We start from the raw sequence: 19,324 nt of genomic DNA, 5'->3' as shown, positions 1-19,324 counted from the left end.
AGGTCATGATCCTTGAGTCCTGGGATCGACCCCGCATCAGACTCCCTGCTCAGTGGGGCGCCAGCTTCCCCCTCTGCCCTTTCCCCTGCTTGTGCACTCTCTCTCTCAAATAAATAAATAAATAAATAAATAAATAAATAAATAAATAAAAATAAAATCTTGAAAAAAATATATTGGGTCATGTGAGTCTTCCTACTGTATTTTTCTTTTTCATGATTGCTTTGGCTATTCTGGATCCCTTGAATTTCCATATGAATTTTAGGATCTGCTTGTCAATTTCTGCCCAACAGGGAGCTGAGAGTTTGAAAGAGATTGCAGTGACTCTGTAGATCAATTCGGGAAGTATTGCTATCTTAACAATGTCAAGTCTTCAAATCCATGAACATGAGATTTTTTTTCTATTTATTTGGGTCTTCATTAATTTCTTTCAACAATACTTTGTAGTTTTCAGAATGTAAGTTTTGCCCTTTGTTGTTGTTGTTATTTCTATATATAGTCAAATCTTGTCCTTTGCAGTAACGTTCTATAAAGTCACTGCCAACATTGAATTAGTAAATACTGAGCTATTCCTCTGAGGGAAATACAAAGGTTAGATTCTTACAAGTCTCTGGTCACATTTTTGCCCATCTGAAACGCCATTTGTGTTACAGAGGTTTGTTTGCCAACATCTTGTAAAACAAGCCAGTCTCAGCAGCTTTGAAAACCTGCTTTTCCACACGACCTCTTTCTTATGTAACACTTCCCAGATATTTACAAACTGGTCCACAGCCTCCTAATCTGCGGAACCTGCCTCCTCTGCAAGTGTAGCTCTAATCCCAGGTCTCATCATAGCTAGCTGTCACTCTGGCCAAGGCACTTAGAATCACCACTCTCAAATTCCGGAAGGAAAAAAAAAGACTGTGGATGAGACTGTCTCTGCAGTATCACTAATTCTGAGTTGGATATTAAAAAAACCAAAAAACCGGGGCGCCTGCGTGGCTCAGTCATTAAGCGTCTGCCTTTGGCTCAGGGCGTGATCCCAGCACCCTGCGTCAGGCTCCTCTGCTGGGAGCCTGCTTCTTCCTCTCCCACTCCCCCTGCTTATGTTCCCTCTCTCACTGCCTGTCTCTGTCAAATAAATAAAATCTTAAAAAAAAAAAACTAAAAAAACCAACAAAAAAGGCCCCCCGCCAGCAACTTCTGTAATGTTGAAAGCCAACAGCACCACCTGGAGGTGCAGGAAAAGAGGCCGTGCAGAGAAACACGGCTAATAGTCCCGCCCAGTTATATCTGTATTTTGCTTGTTTGAATAAAAATTTCACACTTTCAATTTTTCCTCTAACTGGCTACATACAAGTACACTACTACATATAACAGCAATCATACAAGTCATTGTGTTTAAAATCACACCCTGCCTTGATTCCCTTGTGAATATAAAGATCCTTAAATAGTGAGAATCAATCAGCTATGGCTTTGGGTTCAAAATAAAATGCAACTACGAACGATTAGAACAATTACACAAAATAAAAATATACTTCATTATACCAAAAAATTTTCGTCAAATTAAAATTATTCTTATGTATTACAGCAAGAAAATAAATTATCGTATTCGGTTATAACCCCCCAAATAAAATAAATATCTGTGAGTCCACACATAATATAAACAAGTATTTGAATAAATGAATAAATAAATACAGGAAAAGAGACAGCTCTTCGTTACAAACTAATTCCAATCAACACATATAAAAGAAATGAGAGAAATAGAAAATCACCGATAGATCACCACTGTAATAATTGTTGCAGGAAAAATCCATCTTTGTACACTAAAATTATGCTGTACAGCCAAAAGTTTGAGAAGAAAGAATACTTCATCGTGTCAAAATATCTCTCTGTGATGTTTGTTAACTACAAAGGGAAAGAGTAACTTTACCGTGGATGAAGCCAGCAGATACCACTTAATGAAATGACCAAGGATTGACATCATGTATACTGTGATATGGTTTATGCTTTTGTTAAGGCAAACTGGTTTTATTTTTTTTTTTATCGATCATTGTAACCATTTTTTAAAAGATTTTATTTATTTATTCATGAGGGAGAGAGAGGCGCAGAGGGAGATCCCGATTTGGAACTCGATCCGAGGACCCCAGTCCCAGGACCCTGGGATCGTGACCTGAGCTGAAGGCAGACACTTAACTGACTGAGCCATCCAGGTGCCCCAAGGCAAACTGGTTTTAAAGAGGGAGAAAATTCTATACAAGTTTTCTTCTAATATTTTAGGAACAGCTTTTTGCATTTTTAAAAATGTTTTATTTTATTTTAATTCCAGTGGAGTTGACATACGTGTAATATTAGTTTCAGGGGTACAATATAGTGATTCAACATTCCATACAACACCCAGTGCTCATCACAGCAAGCGTACTCTTTAATCCCCATACCCTGTTTCACCCACGTCCCTACTTACCTCCCCTCTGGTAATAATTAGTTTGTTCTCTATAGTTAAGAGTCTGTTTCTTGGCTTGTCTTTCTCTCTCTCTTATTTTTTTTCCCCTTGCTCATTTGTTTTGTTTCTTAAATTCCACATATAAGTGAAATCATATGGTATTTGTCTTTCTCTGACTCATTTCAGCATTTCTTTTTTATAAGTCATTAAGCTATTGGAAACTTAGTGGACAGCGGTTGTAAGACAATCTAAATCTGTTTAATTTTCATAGTTACCCACTGAGAATATCGGTCCAAAAAAAAAAAAAAGATAACCATTCCAGATATCTTTTTTTTTTTTAAGATTTTATTTATTTATTTGTCAGAGAGAAGGGGAAGAGGGAGGGAGAGAGAGAGAGCACAAGCTGGGGGCAGAGAGAGAGGGAGAGGGAAAAGCAGGCTCCCATTGAGTAAGGAGCCCTAGGGCTTGGGGGGGCTGAATCCCAGGACCCTGGGATCATGACCTGAACTGAACACAGACGCTTAACCAACTGAGCCACCCAGGTGTCCCACTCCAGATATCTTTCAGCATCTGTAGTAAACTCAAATTTCAGTAAAATTAACAGAAACATTATTTGAAATTCATTATACTTGTAAGGAAGAAGGAAATATTTAAATCCTCTTTTGATGAAAAAAAATTATCTTGGTATCTTGAACAAGCCATCTTTAAACCAGTTTCCATAAAAATTAAAAACAAAGGTAGTATCAGATTTATGTCCAAAAGCATCAAAAGCCACAAACACGATAATGAAAATACATTTAGTTTCAAGTAGCCATGAAACACAAATGAACACTGATAATAAGGCTAAAGAGAAAATACCGATTCCAAAAGGTAGAAATATTTTATTTCCTGATTACGATGCAATAAAGCTAGAAATTAATTACCAATTCAGAAAAAAAAAACAAACCTTCCCTTGTTTTGAAGGTTAAAACATTATCTTAAATGATGGTCTGAGTCAAAGGGGAAATAGCAACAAAAGTTGGAACTTAAGACACAGAATGAAAGCATAAGGGTAATTGCTAGCCTTTATGGTATCATTGTACGAATTAGAAGAGGTACTCCTTCACGTAGGAAAGAAAGACCAGCGCTGCTCCATCTGTGGACAGCCAGGATGCAAGGGCTCTGAGCCCTGTTGGCTGGAAGACTGAGCATGAGACTCAGGGAAATTAAAGGCTGACTGAGTTGGTAGTTATGAAAGAAAAAAAGCATACATTTATTTTCTTTATGGCAAAAAACCCCCCAAAACCTACTAGAATATGAGTTTTCCCTTAAGATTGGAAGCAAACTAGTAGTTAGTGAAGTGCTAGCTAGCAAGATTTCAAAGGCCGAGAAAAAGTCTCACTTAAGGAATGTTTTCTTTGAATTTAATATTCTCAAGGTCCTGACTCCTAAGGCTAAAAAGACATAGTCCACAATAGGATTTAGTTGTTTCAAACGCTTTAGATTAACTATACTATTTTTAGGAAATTCTTGTGAAAAGTGTTGATTAAAATTTTATAGCACCTGCAAATAAATCAGAAGCAAGTTTATATGCCTGTCTTAAAGGATGCCTGTATTTGAAGCAAAGAAAAGCCCCAGTTTGTAATTGTGTTAAGGAAGCATTCGGATATTCTCTTTTTACTGCAGTGAAATATTTTTGAATGGAGCGATTTCTGACATTATTTCTCTAAACTCACAAAAACATGAGGCACTTTCTGGGTTCTATTTTGTAAGGACAACTTTCTTTCATGGCAACATGTCTCCTAGAATGGGAGCAATAAAGTTCCAACCGCTATGGAAAGTCCAGGGAGGATTTCTCACACCATGCACTTGGGTGGTAAAAAGAACATACTGCCTTTGAGTTTGGGGTTGTAAGTAGTGGGGATGATGTAGGGAAGTCACCAAATAGAGTTAGAAAAAATTGAATAAAAACCTAGAAAAGTAGGGAGGGAAAGGACTGGCATAAAATCTTTCTGGGGTGAAGAGCAAGAGTCACTCAAGGTTGGTTTTGAGTCCCGAGTCACTGGGCAGGTGTTTAAGAGGCTTCTATTGTGACAAAAAGAAACAGAAGCTGGAGATAGGCTATAAGAGTGCGGTGACAGAATAAAGACCCGGTTGCTAGGGTTAGGAATAAACACCAGGAGCTTGGAGGAGAAGAGATGGAGCCCTAGTGCCCGGTCCCCTTTCTCACCCTCCCTCCCCCCTAGGTCGACTGAGATGTCACCTGCCACCTAAACATCATCTCCTTGCTTTCAGACCTTAACTCTGGTCTCTGACTTCTGCTTAGTTCCACATTCTCTACCGATATGCACAGAAGACTACCACCTTTTCTTCCCAGAATCTCTAAGGTGTTCCTGCTTGCCACGTGCTCTAATCACCAGTCCTGCTAACTCAGCTGAGATGGAAGTGTCCACCCTCTGCAAAACTTTTAAGCCTACTCCTGGTCTCAATCAAGAGTCTTTGGACCCTAAGATTATCATTGCCTTATTTGAAATTGGATCACTTCCCCCCATCTCCTGGGGTTCTTTCCCTTCCCTAAACAATAGTGGCCATCAAGCGGCTCAACAGCAGACCACACAGAAGTTTGAAAATCTCTTAAAAGAAATTAAAGATATTATTAAAAACGTGGCAGGTTGTGAAGAGAAGATTACAGAAGCAAAAGATTCTTTTGAGGAAACCAGTATTTCTGAGGATGTTTCAGAGCTTAAAGACAAAATCAGAGAACTTGAGAAGATAAATAAAGTGTTATTGAACAACCTGCTTGGTAGTTCAGACCTAGAGAAAGAACAGAATGCAAAAAACGAGGAGATGATATTGGAAAACCAGAACTTCAGGGACACAGTACCCGTTTTTAGAAGGGATTCGGTAAATTGTTCAGAAGAAAACAGAGCCCTTAAGGAAACTCAACTAAGTAAGGAAAAAGCAAACTACAGAGTCCCTCCTGTTCAAGAAGAAAACATCAAACTGAGGAACAACATGGAGCAGCTACTGCAGGAAGCAGAACACTGGAATGTGCAACACACTGAGCTCAGTGAACTGATACGATCCTATCAGAAATCTCAGAAGGATATACAAGAAACTCTTAGAGAAAATGAGGAACAATTCCAAACTCAACCAAATCACGAGGTGTCAGTTAAGCATGAACTGGAGGAACAAGTGAAGAAACTGGAACATGACACGTATTCATTGCACTTGATTGCAGCTTTGCTGGAAAATGAATGTCAAATCTTACAGCAGAGAATAGAGCTTCTCAAGGAACTCCATGATCAGAAAGAGGGAACTCTGCAAGAGAAGCCGATTCAGATAAACTCGGAACAGGACAAGAAAAAACAGACGCTATCGGAAGCGGAGCATAAGACAAAAATGCAAGAAAGAGAGGGTACATTTCAGAAAAAAGCCAAATTCTACAGAGGCCTGGATGCTTCTAGTAAGAAAGCATTTAATAACCGCTTCAATACTCATATTGCAAGAGGAGAGCTTGTGGAAAAAAAGAGACCAGCCAGCAGCCTAGTTTAGAAAATACCAAAAGTAGAAGAAAAGGCAATTCTTCAAAAACTGTAATACAGCAACTCCAGGCATATTCAATCATCAAACCTATGACAGGTCTATTGGTTCATCTAAGAGCGAGCTACAGAACAAGAAGATTAACACTTATGTTATTCATTACCTCGGTAGTTACGTAAGTTTGGTGTTTTATGACCGTTAGTTGTCAACATCAACTTCATAACCTGTCATGCAATTTGCTTTTTTTTTTTTGTAGTTATTAGAGATCCTATGACACTGTAGCCAAGAGGGAGAAGTTACAGGTCCAATTAATAAAGATCTAAATAAACTAGAATGAACAATGAAAAGTTTTTTTCCTTTAACCATTTACTACGTAAGGGGATTTCTGGGAGGAAAAAGTATATAACACTTAATTGTGAGTGAACCTTTAAAACTCATGTTTTAAATGCTTGTTTCCTTTTCCTATTTCTTTTTAAGATTTTATTCATTTATTTGAGAGAGAGCACCAGCAGGGGCAGAGGGAGAAGCAGACGCCCCGCTGAGCAAGGAGGAGGCTGATGTGGGGCTCGATCCCCAAACCTGGGATCATGACGCAAGCCAAAGGCAGACAGTTAACGACTGAGCCACCCAGGCGCTCCTCCTTTTCCTATTATCTACTGAAGTGAGGGAAGTAGTGACATAAAGAAGTAAAAAAAAAAAAAAATGCTGATAAACCACCCCAGAACAGTTTTTCTCTTCTCATAAATATCCCCATTCCTTAGCACTGTTTTTCATAATATTCCTCCCTTTCTCCTCTGGTGAACAGTGGGCATACCAACCAGCAGAGGCCCTTGGGGAAGGATACTTCAGCTGGTTTAGAAGAAGAGATGTATATCTAGATTTTGTCCTGTGTTGGCAAAATTTCTCCCTTTCCTCCAGGTGGGGGCAATAGTTACCCAAGTGAAAAAGCAGTGTCTTCTATTAAGGGAATTGGACTTCTGATTCCAGAAAAAATACAGCAGATGCATTTCTTCCTATTCCTCCCATTAAGTATGCTAAAGACCCTGGACGTTATGTACAAAATGAGCATATGAAGACCCTGAGGAGAGAATGAGATGGACTATCCAGAGACCCTGGGCCTTAAGGAACAGCATGGTGTTGAGTTCCCTGGGTTTTCTTTTTGTCTCACGTATCCTCGATAGAATGTTAAGGAGCCCACAACCCAGAAATGTCAATGCATTTAGACAAAATAATGGTCCCCTCCCTTGCTCTCCCTTGGCAAAGGATGAGGAAAGAGATAGACAGGAAAAGGACAGGAAGGGGACAACTCTAGCCAAATTGCATGGAAAATGCCATGCCTTCCACCCTCACCCCCACCAGCAAATGCTGAGTGGCAAGCCTAGATTTTCACCTCTGCCTGGGGGTATTGAGGCACTCCTCCCCCTTTTTTCTGGGATGGTACAGAAGAAGCAGAGTGGGGACTCTGAAGTCCCATCCGCCTGATGGTAACAATGTGATCCTCCCTGACCCTCTCCTCCAGTGGACTGTAATGTCTTAGAGGCCTTATGGGCCACCTAGATACTTATACTCTTTTCCTGCTGGCACAGCATCAGAGAAGGCCTGCAAAAACAGAAGATTTAATAAGATCCAGGGTCTCATAACACAATGCTAAAATATCCAGGATATATAGAAAAATCATACACCATACCAAGAACCAGTAAAATCTCAACTTGAATGAGAAAAGGCCACAGATGCCAACAATGGGATGACATAGATGTTAGAATTATCAGATAAGGATTTTAAAGCTGTCATTATAAAAATGTGTCACTGAACAATTACCAACACATTTGAAACAAAAGAAAAAAATAGAAAGTCTTAGCAAATAAATAGAAAATATAAAGAATAAACAAATGGAAATAGTTGTAAAATAAACTCACTGGGCGTGCTCAAAAGTAGAATTTTGATGTAAGAGGAAAAATTCCATGAAATTGAGATAAAACAACAGAAATTACCCATTCTGAACAAGAGAGAAAATAGGTTGGAAAAAAATAACTCTCAAGAACATGTGGAATGGTAACAAAAGACCTAACATTGGTGTCATCAGAGATACCCCCAAAAGGGGTAGATTGTGGCCTGAGAAAGTATTCATATGACTGAAAATTCTCCTCATTTAGTGAGAGGCATACAGATACAGATTCAAGAAACTGACTGAACTCTAGATGTATAAACTCAAATAAGATTGAGGCACTCAAATCAAGTTTCCAAAACCTGGAGCACCTGGGTGGCTCAATCACTTAAGCATCAGCTTTTGAACCAGGTCATGATCCCAGGGTCCTGGGACCGAGCCTCACATTGGGCTCCCTGGTCAGTGGGGAGCCTGTGTCTCCCTCTCCCTTTGCCTGCTGCTCCCCCTAGTTGTACTCTCTCTCTCTGTCAAATAAATAAAATCTTTCTTTTTTTTTTTTTTAAGATTTTATTTATTTATTTGACAGAGATAGAGACAGCCAGCGAGAGAGGGAACACAAGCAGGGGGAGTGGGAGAGGAAGAAGCGGGCTCCCAGCAGAGGAGCCTGATGCGGGACTCGATCTCGGAACGCCGGGATCATGCTCTGAGCTGAAGGCAGACGCTTAACGACTGCACCACCCAGGCGCCCCTGTAGTTTTCTCTTTTACACTTTGTCTTTTTTTTTTTTTTTAAGTAAACTTTATGCCCAATGTGGGGCTCAAAATCTCGACTCTGAGATTAAGAGTTGCATGCTCTACCGACTGAGCCAGCCAGGTGCCACTTTTTTGCACTTTGTCTGGTTTCAGTATTAAGGTAATACTGGCTTTATAAAATTATTTGGGAAGTGTTCCTTTTTCTTCTAATTTTTGGAAGGGATTGTGTATAATTGATGTTAATTCTATTTTAAACATTTGGTGAGATTCTTCAGTGAAATTATTTGGGCCTGGAGTTTTTCAGAGGCAGATTTTAAATTATGAATCAATTTCCTTAATAGTTACAAAGCTAGTCAAATGCTCTATTTCTTATTGGGTGAATAGTGATAGTTCATGTTCTTTTGAGGAATTGATCCATTTCATCTAAGTTGTCAAATTTATATGTGTAGAGCTCTCAAAGAACCAGTTTTTTGTTTCATTGATTTTTTTCTCTTTTCAATTTTATTGATTTCTGCTTTTCATTATTTCCTTCCTTCTGCTTGTTTTGACTTTATTCTTGCTCTTCTTTTTCCAGTTTTTGAGGTGAGAGTTTGTTGATTTGAAACTTTTGAAATTCCTTATAATATCAAAATCATAACCTAAATATATGATTGCTGTACAGCAGTTGGTAAACTTTTCCCTTTATTAAATTTTGAAGGATATTATTTTTCAAAATGTTTTTCTAATACTTAAAGAATTTTAGGAAATAATATTAAATTATAATATTATTATACTCAATATTCCATTTGAGATTATTATTCTGTTATCTAATTTTGTCAACTTGATTCAATAAAATATCCGTATGGCAGGATCTTGTGAGTACAAGAATATAACAAGAATAATTCTTGTATGAAAGCTACTGAGTCTTCTTGTACTGCACTAAAGATAGAAATCTGGGGAAACTTTTGAAAGTTCCATAATCTGGAAAACCACACAAAATAGATATTGGGGAAAATAGAGATAGAATCAAAATCCACATGCTAAAAAAAAAGAAGTGTTATTCAGGGAATGAGAAACATAAATTAGAGGATTCTTTTTTTTTTTTTAAAGATTTTATTTATTTATTCGACAGAGAGAGAGACAGCCAGCGAGAGACGGAACACAAGCAGGGGGAGTGGGAGAGGAAGAAGCAGGCTCATAGCAGAAGAGCCTGATGTGGGGCTCGATCCCATAACGCCGGGATCACGCCCTGAGCCAAAGGCAGACGCTTAACCACTGTGCCACCCAAGTGCCCCTAGAGGATTCTAAACAAAGCCCATCTGTGTACAGTACTTTGCTAGATATTTTAAGGCTTACTCTTTATTTCATAGGTGGTACTTGAATATCTATGTAAAATTCAAGAAGATTCAAGACGAATGTATGGTGAAATACTCTTCTCACCCCACCATTATGCTAAGCCCTAAAGTCAGAAAGATGAATAAAACATAGCCCCTAATCTCATAATCTCATAGCCCTGTGAATTTTGTCCTCAGGACTCAGGCTTGCCCTCTCTAGACAAAAATCTCAGGGACCCTGTCAGTTAGCTCTTATCTCTTGTATCTTCATCTTTTTTTTTTTTTTTTTTTTGCTATTAGTTCCTAGCCTTCTGTCTGTCTATATCTATCTATCTATCTATCTATCTATCTATCTATCTATCTATCATCTATCTATTTAAAGTAGGCTCCACACCCAATGTGGGGCTTAAACTCACCACCCTGAGATCAAGAGTTGGATGCTTTACCGACTGAGCCACCCGGGCACCCCCTGGTCTTCCATCTATAAGCAAATCCAAAACAAAGTGGAACCACAGCTCTTTTATCTCATCTCCCACTTTAGCTAGAGTCTAGAGAAAGCAATTCACATTCAGCATCTCTAATTCCTCAGCTTCTTAATTTCTTTATCAAACTAATATAACCAAAGGCTTAAAAAATGGTTGCATAAATTGAATGCTTACTATGTGCCTAGTGCTGTTTTTAGCCCTTTCCATGTGTTACCCAAGTTAATCCTGACAACAATCTGTAAGGCAGATAGTATTGTCTCCATTTTACAGATAAAGAAACCAATGCACAAATGAGTTTATGAAGAAAAGCACTAGTTTCCCTCACACCCCATCTTTTTTCATATTAGTTCTGCAGTCCATGGGCCCCTAGTTAAAACTGTTTTTGTGATTTGTTCTTCTTTTGGTTACCTCCATTTTTGTAAATATGTTCTTATTGCTATTGAAGGAGTGAACAAATTTAGACATTTTCCTTTGACTTCCCAGTATAAAAGATGAAGATTTAATTCCATGTATATTCCCCTAGAAGAAAGTTACATCACTGTTCTCAGTTCTTTCTTTGATCAACCTCTATAGCTGTAAGCATCACACTTAACTCTCTTTTGTTCCATTAGTTATAAACAATAGTTCTTGCCTTTGTTCGATGAGAACATCAGTTCACCCCACCTTACACAAACTCCTCATCTATTACTTCCCAGTGTCATCTCTCTACCTTGCACTGGAATTCTTGCTGGTGTGACCTTATTCTTGAATCCTTTGGCGTTTTGCAATCATTTTCTCATTTGATCTCTCTGTGGTGCTTGACACCTTTGACTGTACTCCTTCAGCGTAGGTTTTCCATAGCATTCTGTTCTTAGTTCTCACCTCTTCTTAGATGATCTCATTAGTACATGTCTGCAGTAATCCAGACACCCTACAGTACTTTCCCCCCAAAACTGCCTAAGCCAAAGAATAGACAGACTGGGACTGAAAAATAGGGTTGAATATGACATCCCATATTTCATGGGCTGTCTATTCTGTGTGACTTGGTGAGGGAGTGAATGTGTGCATCTGGAAGAGTGAGTTGAAGGAAAAAGGAGGAGTTGAAGATAAGACCTAAGTCTCCAACTTCAGCACTGGGTTCCATTCACCACCATACGAGGTGAAACAGGTGATGTGGTTTGGAAAGAAATATAATAAATCAATTTTGGGGTATGGAATTTCTATTTCTTTGTTGTTTTCCACAATGTACAAACTACTGAAAGCATGTATTTGAAAACAAAATAGTTCCATAAATATGGGGTGCCTGGCTGACTCAGTTGGTACAGCGTGTGGCTCTTGATCTCGGGATTGTGAAGTCAAACCCTATGTTGGGCATGGAGCTTACTTCAAAAAAATAATAATTTCCTAAACAAAAGGAAACCTATTGGTTCAACATGTCCACCGTTTAATAGAAATACGTAGTCATATTAGTCAACAAATTTTTATGAAGCACCTAGTTTATACCAGGCCTTAGGTAGGATAGATGTTAAAGAAATAGAGAAACGTATCATTTGGGAGACAGTTCTTTATGGATTTTTGAAGTCTTGGGGCAACTTTTTCTGAATTACGTTTTCAAGGCTATTTGTATAACAAACAGCCTTAGAAGACTAAGATAATGTCTCCCTCAAGGTCAGAGAGCCGATATATTTACTGTCTAGGGTAATAAAGATGTTTCCCTCCATGGCTAAGGTTGGATCGGTTTGCTATCAGTAACTTTTAAAGGTTGGGATTTCCTAGGGGCTTTTGGGTGGCTCAGTCAGTTAAGCTTCTGACTCTTGGTTTCGGCTCAGGTGGTGATCTCAGGGTCTTGAGATTGAGCCCTGTGTTGGGTACTGTGCTCAGCATGGAGTCTGCTTGAGAGTCTCTCTTTCCCTCTCCCAACCCTTCTGCCCCTCCCCCTGCTCACACTCAAACTCCCTCTCAAATAAATAAATTAAATCTTAAAAAAAAAAAAGTGGGGATCTGCTAAATTCAGAGCTCCTACGTAGGGACACAAACCCATTGCATGCATAGCATAGCATCCTTCAGGGCCCTTCTGTCTGTCACTCCCATGGGATCTCGAGGGGCAAGGAAACAGATGCAAGCCTGAAGCTTAGGCTGCCTCTGCTATGAGTATTAAGGCCTTTTTTTTTTCTGACCTAGGAGTCTCATGTCTTTGGTCAGCACCTCTAAAACTGGCAGGCTAACTAGCTATCTTAGAAGTAAGGTAAAATCTCGAACAATTTACAGTCCTTGACAATGGTCAGCAGACAGTTGGATACATGATCTTGAGTTCAGAAGAAAACTCGGGGCTAAAGATGGCTTTGGGTGTCATCAGCACATAAGTGGTAATTAAGCCATAGTAGTGGATATGATCATCTAGGTTTGTGTTATCTGGAAAAAGGACTTCTTTCAGAGCTTTGAGGAATTCCAGCATTTAATGATCTCCTAAAAGAGGGGAAGTTCGAGGGAGACTTGAAGAAGCTTCAGGTCAGTGTGGTGCCACAGAGCCAAAGGGGGAGAGGGTTTGAAGGAGGAGTGAATGGACAAGCAGGTCAATGCTGAGACCATATGAGAACTGGAAATGTTTATTGAACTTAACAATTTGGAAATCACTGTGACTTAGCAAGAACAGTAAGAGAAGTTTAGTGGACTAATTGGGTAGTGTCTAATTGGAGATGGTTGAGGTGAGGAAATGGAGGCAGTGAGGGAGGGCTGACAGCTCTTTTCTACAGAAGAGGAAGAGAAAGAAAGAGGGGTCAAAGAAGAGCTTTGGCTCTCAGCTTTATTGACAAAGATTATGCAGATAACACTATAAATGCTCTTCACAGGTGACTGAAAATACTTTCTCTGCTTTCAAAAACTTGTTGGTTTAAAGCAAGTCCTTTGGTTTGGGGATGAATAGCTGCACAGTCTGTTCAGCCTGTGTGTACCGAATCGAAAGAGTTATTCTTATTCCATGAGATCTTCTGATGCCTTTATGTCAAATATAGAGACAATAAGAAAAACTTAGAAATAGGCTTAATGGAGATACAGGCCATCAACAAAACAGATAAAAACCTAAGAATGAAAGTCCCATTTAGGAAAAAATGTACGAGAGAATTTATTGTCATCATGATAGCTAAAGCCCAGAGGGCCTGCTTAGGAGCTCTCAACCTTAGGACACCTATAAAGAGATGATCATAAAGAAGGAGAAAATGCCGTGGAGGAAAGGAAGACCCAAATGAGCCAAATCCCTTTGTGAACTCAGCCCCCATTGCAACCACCATTGCAACCAACCTTTAACTAAGGAGAAGTCCGGACACAACGTTTCTTTTTCTCCATTTAGTGCATACTTTTCTTTAACCTGTTTTTGTATATTTTTGTTTAATTTATATAATAGGGGCCTGAAAAACCAGGTGTTTCTGCTCATATTTATTCATTCAATGAAGGTATGCTAAAATCAATATTAAGATAAATCACACAATATGGAGGAAAAAAATACATCTTGTGTCCTTTAGAATCTGTTCTTGATCTGAAAGAATAAATCAAAGATTTACTGACTACTACACCCCAGGAATGGATAATACTACTAGATGTTGTTGGAAATGCTCTTAGAGAGGTTAGTATTCCTACTTGATTCCAATCTTCTTTACTGAGAGATTAAAAACTATACTTAATGGGTACTATACAGTTAAATACAAAAAGTCACAGACCCTGCTTTTCCTAGATCACGTTTACTCTGCTTTGCATTGTTGGCGGCGGGGGAGGGGGGGCGGTAATCAACCTCAGTTACTTGAGGCTCCTTCTTCCCCTCCGTGGGATCTCACAGGAATTCTGAGTTCCTATGTCTCAGAAACCAGGGGTTAGGGCTGGCACTTTGTCTTTGGCAGTTCCGTATTTGCCATTGCTTTGAAGACTTCACAGTGCTGTTATACAGCCTGGTCCCAGCTACTGTCTTTTGGGCTCTGAGGTTCCAAGGTAGCTTCAGGCATGGGTTTTGCCTGATTCTTCCCCTACTGACTTCAGAACATGCCCATGTTCTCTGGATCTCTGTCACCAGATCGTCCCTGTAGTTTGCTGTTGCCTTCCCAGGCCTCAAAAAAGCTTAAAAACTCTCAAAGGATTGAGAAACATGATTGATCTTTGCAAAGGTGAGGATGAGGAAATAATACGCTAATTCCAGTTGATTTTTTTCTTTTCTTTTGTTTTTAGTGAGCCCTACCCTCAAGTGTGGGGCTTGAACTCATAACCCTGAGATCAAGAGTTGCATGTTCTACTGACTGAGCCAGCCAGGCATCCCTTCCAGTTGATTTTTTAAAAATAACCTATCCAGTATAATTTGTATAACTCAAAAATGTATCATTTGTTTCATCATTTTCTCTCACAAAATATCTTTTCAAGAAAAAAATAACTGAGCAGCACCTGGCTGGCTCAGTTGGAAGAGCATGGGATTCTTGATCTCAGGATGGTGCTTTCGTTGGGTGTAGAAATTGGTTGGGGGAAGGGGAGAATGAAGGACAGGGGGAACAATTGATTTGAATTTCACTTCCCTTCCTGGTTCCATTGTAAGTGATGACTGGCAGGAGAATTAGTTCACCAACATTTGGCTGTGCTCTCTATAGATTTGTTTTAGGCGTGGTGAAATCTGTGCCCTTTTGAGCCCTACTGTGAGTTTCTTGGAACTCAGCTTTCAAGCATTCGGTTCAGATACTCCATAAAATAGTACATATTTGCTTGATACTGTATGTTTTTGCATATGTACTAAGTATAGCATATATACTAAGTATACATATTTGTATGTGGAAAAGTGTACATAGAGAGATAGATTTGAAGATATGTCTGCATTGCATCAGCCTTAAATGTGAAAACAAGCTTATGTTTTTTTTAAAGTTTGTTTATTTTAAGTAAACTCCGCACCAAATATGGTGCTTGAACTCACGACTCCGAGATCGAGTCATAGTTACTCCAAATGAGCCAGCCAGGTGCCCCACAAACTTACATTTTTGAATGTTTTAATATTGAGCACTTTGTGTTGATGAATGAAAAAAAATAGAAACCTGACAAATTTACAGCTAGACTCTACTGAGATTTGAATTTTATTGGCTTCATTGTTTACTTATGGTAATTACAACTTTGAATTGCAATCATGGCAATGGATACTCCTTGTAATTATTATAGGCAATAGACATTTGGACAAAGACTTGTGAAAATGCCTAGACATACTAAAGATGCAAAATTAGGTCAGATGTCTGATACCCTGGAGAACTGGAGTAGAATTCAGTGTGACCCAAAAAAATGGTACAAGTGGGGGAAATTTATGTAAAACATACTTACCTGAAAACTTGTAACAGGAATAATTTAATTTACTTGAGAAGGAAAACATGCTTTAGAGAAAGATAACAAGGAAAGATGTTATTTCACCATGTCACTTGAAATATGTTATGGGTGGCTCACAGAGCTTGCATAATGTTGAAGTAGTAGACATGAAAAATCTGCTAGAAATATAGCTATCCCCCATTCCAGATTCTATAAACATAAGCCCAGCAATATATTCATCATTCAAGGCAACTACAGTTAATAATACAGCATATTTTTTCCCAATCTTTTTGTCTGTTGATTTTATTTTACATAGTGTAATCGTACTATATATTCAACTTTTGGTTACCTACGTATGATTTGTATAATTTATGGATTATCTACAGAAAAATTCTTTATCACAGTTTAGCTTTTCTTTTTTAACAAGCCATGGTCTTAGCCTCTATCAGTAATTAATATTTGCCAAGAAATAGCAATAGTTTTAATATAAGGAAATAACTAGGATACCAAAAATTTAAATGTCCTTTGCAAAACAAGTGAAATCACTCTTTAAATTATTCATTTATTACTTCATCACTTTATGAGTACCTGCTGTGTAAAAGGCACTGTGATTGAGTCAGTGAGAATCAGAAAGATAATCTATCTATCTATATATATATTTTTAAAGATTTTATTTATTTATTCGACAGAGAGAGAGACAGCCAGCGAGAGACGGAACACAAGCAGGGGGAGTGGGAGAGGAAGAAGTAGGCTCATAGCAGAAGAGCCTGATGTGGGGCTCGATCCCATAACGCCGGGATCACGCCCTGAGCCAAAGGCAGACGCTTAACCGCTGTGCCACCCAGGCGCCCCTTATCTTTTTAAAGATTTTATTTATTTGACAGACAGAGAGACGAGAGGGAACACAAGCAGGGGGAGTGGGAGAGGAAGAAGCAGGCTCCCAGCAGAGGAGCTGGGATCCCGCCCTGAGCTGAAGGCAGCCGCTTAACGACTGAGCCACCCAGGTGCCCCAATTAATAGATATTTTTGCCCTGAAGGAATAAAGGACTCAGTGAATTATCATGTTGTGGCAATTGTTGGAATTAATGATTATTTTTCTCACCCACATGCATAGGTTGACTTCAGAAATGACTTCAGATTCTTTGGGAGAGATTTGGAAGAATCTTTCTTCTTCGGAAGAAATTAAAATTTCTATTATTTCATGTGGTGATTGAAATGAAATTTGTACATCAGATATAGTACTAAATCAAATATTAATGAAAAAGAATTCCTTGGTATAATTTGAGAAATGACTGCTAAAAATCATTCCAGGGAGGATCTCATATATTTCTTTTTTTTTTTTTTTTTAAAGATTTTATTTATTTATTTGACAGAGAGAGACAGCCAGTGAGAGAGGGAACACAAGCAGGGGGAGTGGGAGAGGAAGAAGCAGGCTCATAGCGGAGGAGCCTGATGTGGGGCTCGATCCCGGAACGCCGGGATCACGCCCTGAGCCGAAGGCAGACGCTTAACCACTGTGCCACCCAAGTGCCCCAGGATCTCATATATTTCTAACCGAGTACTTGAAACACTTGAGGAATTCCTGCTAGTTCTAAAGTATTTGACCAACTTATTCCCTCTCAAAACTAGTCATCATTTTATCATCAACAGCTTCATTACTTTGACTGGTAATCAAATCTTGTTGATGGTTTTAAGAAGCTTAAATTACATAGTTGCATGTTTTTTCCAAATTTCCAAATATTTTACACTGAACAGCATATTATTTATGAACAAACTATTTCTCATTCATATGGAACTTGCATGGAGAAAATACTGGACACATGTAACGGTGAATTATTTGTAGTTTTCCCCTCCATGTTTATTGTTTCTTTCTTTCTTTTTAAAAAGATTTTAAGTAATCTCCACACCCAATGTGGGACTCAAACTCATAACCTTGAGATCAAGAGTCACATGCTCTACCAACCAAGCCATTCAGGCACCCCTGTTCAGTGTTTCTTAATAGACTTTATGATAACAAACACTTTTTAAAAAGTAAGCTCTATGCCCAATGTGGGGCTTGAACTCACCGCCCGAAGATCAAGAGTTGCATGCTCTACTGACTGAGCCAGCCAGACGCGCCTATAATAAACATTTTTAAACAAGGAATTCAATGCCCTAAAAAATAAAATATAATTTGTACTTCTTAGTTTTGTAGTTGACCATAGGGTTCAATAGTATTTTTGTGTAAGTAGCATGTGTTTCTTTTCTTTTCTTTTTTTAAAGATTTGTTTATTTATTTTTGAGAGAGAGCTCACACACACTTGTCAGCAGGGGAAGGGGCAGAGGGAGAAGAAAAGAGAAAGAATCCTCCAGCAGACTCCCCCATGAGTGTGGAGCCTGACTCAGGGTTCAATCCCAGGACCCTGAGATCATGACCTGAGCCAAAATCAAGAGTCAGCCACTTAACCAACTGAGCCACCCAGGCACCTCTCATGTTTCATTTAAAACAGCTATATTTCAAGAAAAAGAGCTAAAATTATTTTCTCAGAAGAAAGCACCCTTGTTACAAATTATCTTGTGGCCTAGAGCCAGTTCTGTGGGTTAAAACAGAGATACTAAGGAAAAATAGCCATGGTTCTGATGACACAAGAACTTGTTGATTAATTTTGCTCAGTCTCAAAGCAACAGACTGTAACTCTAACCACATTTTCTAAAACAAGTATGTTACAAAGTAATACAAGAGGAATGAAAAAGCCACTATGTATGTATGTGTGTATGTATGTATGTATGTATGTATGTATTTTAACTAAAGTCTGCATTTTGTTCAGATTTTCTTGGTTTTTAACCTAACTTCCTTTTTCTGCTCCAGGCTCCCACATTACATTTAGTTGTCCTGTCTTCTTTGGCTCCTCTTGCTGTGATGATTTCTTAGTCTTTGTATGTTTTTGATGACTGACAGTTTTGAGGCATACTAGTCAGTTATAATATAGGATGCCCCACTCACTATTGGACTCCATCTGCTGGTGCTCTCATGATTAGACCAGGTTATGGGTTTACGAGAGGAAGATCACAGAGGTAAAGTGCCTTTTTCATCACATCATATCAAGGGTACATACTATCAACATAATTTGTGGCTGTTGATATGGACCTTGATCACCTGGCTCAAGTGGTTTTCTCAGGTTTCTCCACTGGAAAGTTACTCTCCTTTGCCGCCTTCCCATACTATTTTGTTTAGGAGGAAGTCACTATGCACAGCCCATACTTATCACCGTTTACTTTTGGAAAACAATTTAGCATGCAAGCCTTTCTAGCTATAGATTAGTAACAGCCTTCTGTTTTCAGTTGTCAAATTAGGTGCAATTCAGTTTGTTAGAACATTATACCTGAATACTAACGTGGATTTATTTATTTTTTTAAAGATTCAGTCACTTATTTTAGAGAGAAAGAGAGAGCCTGAATGGGAGGGGCAGAGGGAGGAGGAGGAGAAGAGAATATCTCAAGCAGACACCACGTTGAGTGTGGAGACTGACAGCGGGCTCAAACCCACGACCCCCCAAATCAAAACCTGAGCCAAAACCAACTGTGCCACGCAGTTGCCCCAATACTAGAGTGGATTTAGGGAAAGTTTCCAATGTATCTAGAATACCTGAGGAGTGAGTCACAACATATAATTA

The 19,324-nt window shown here is 38.9% G+C and overlaps 1 protein-coding gene across 1 annotated transcript; it reads left to right on the top strand.

The window, feature by feature from the left end:
• The first annotated feature begins 4,698 nt into the window (after positions 1–4,698).
• Positions 4,699–5,953, top strand: SPZ1 (spermatogenic leucine zipper 1). Its single transcript, XM_008711093.2, has one exon. The coding sequence runs from the start codon at positions 4,838–4,840 to the stop codon at positions 5,951–5,953; it is 1,116 nt and encodes a 371-aa protein (XP_008709315.1). The 5' UTR covers positions 4,699–4,837.
• Positions 5,954–19,324: the final 13,371 nt, after the last annotated feature.

The sequence above is a fragment of the Ursus maritimus genome, unplaced genomic scaffold (genome assembly GCF_017311325.1).
Source record: "Ursus maritimus isolate PB19 unplaced genomic scaffold, ASM1731132v1 scaffold_5, whole genome shotgun sequence".
Classification (NCBI taxonomy): Eukaryota; Metazoa; Chordata; class Mammalia; order Carnivora; family Ursidae; genus Ursus; species Ursus maritimus.
This window is presented reverse-complemented; position numbering and strand designations above follow the sequence as displayed.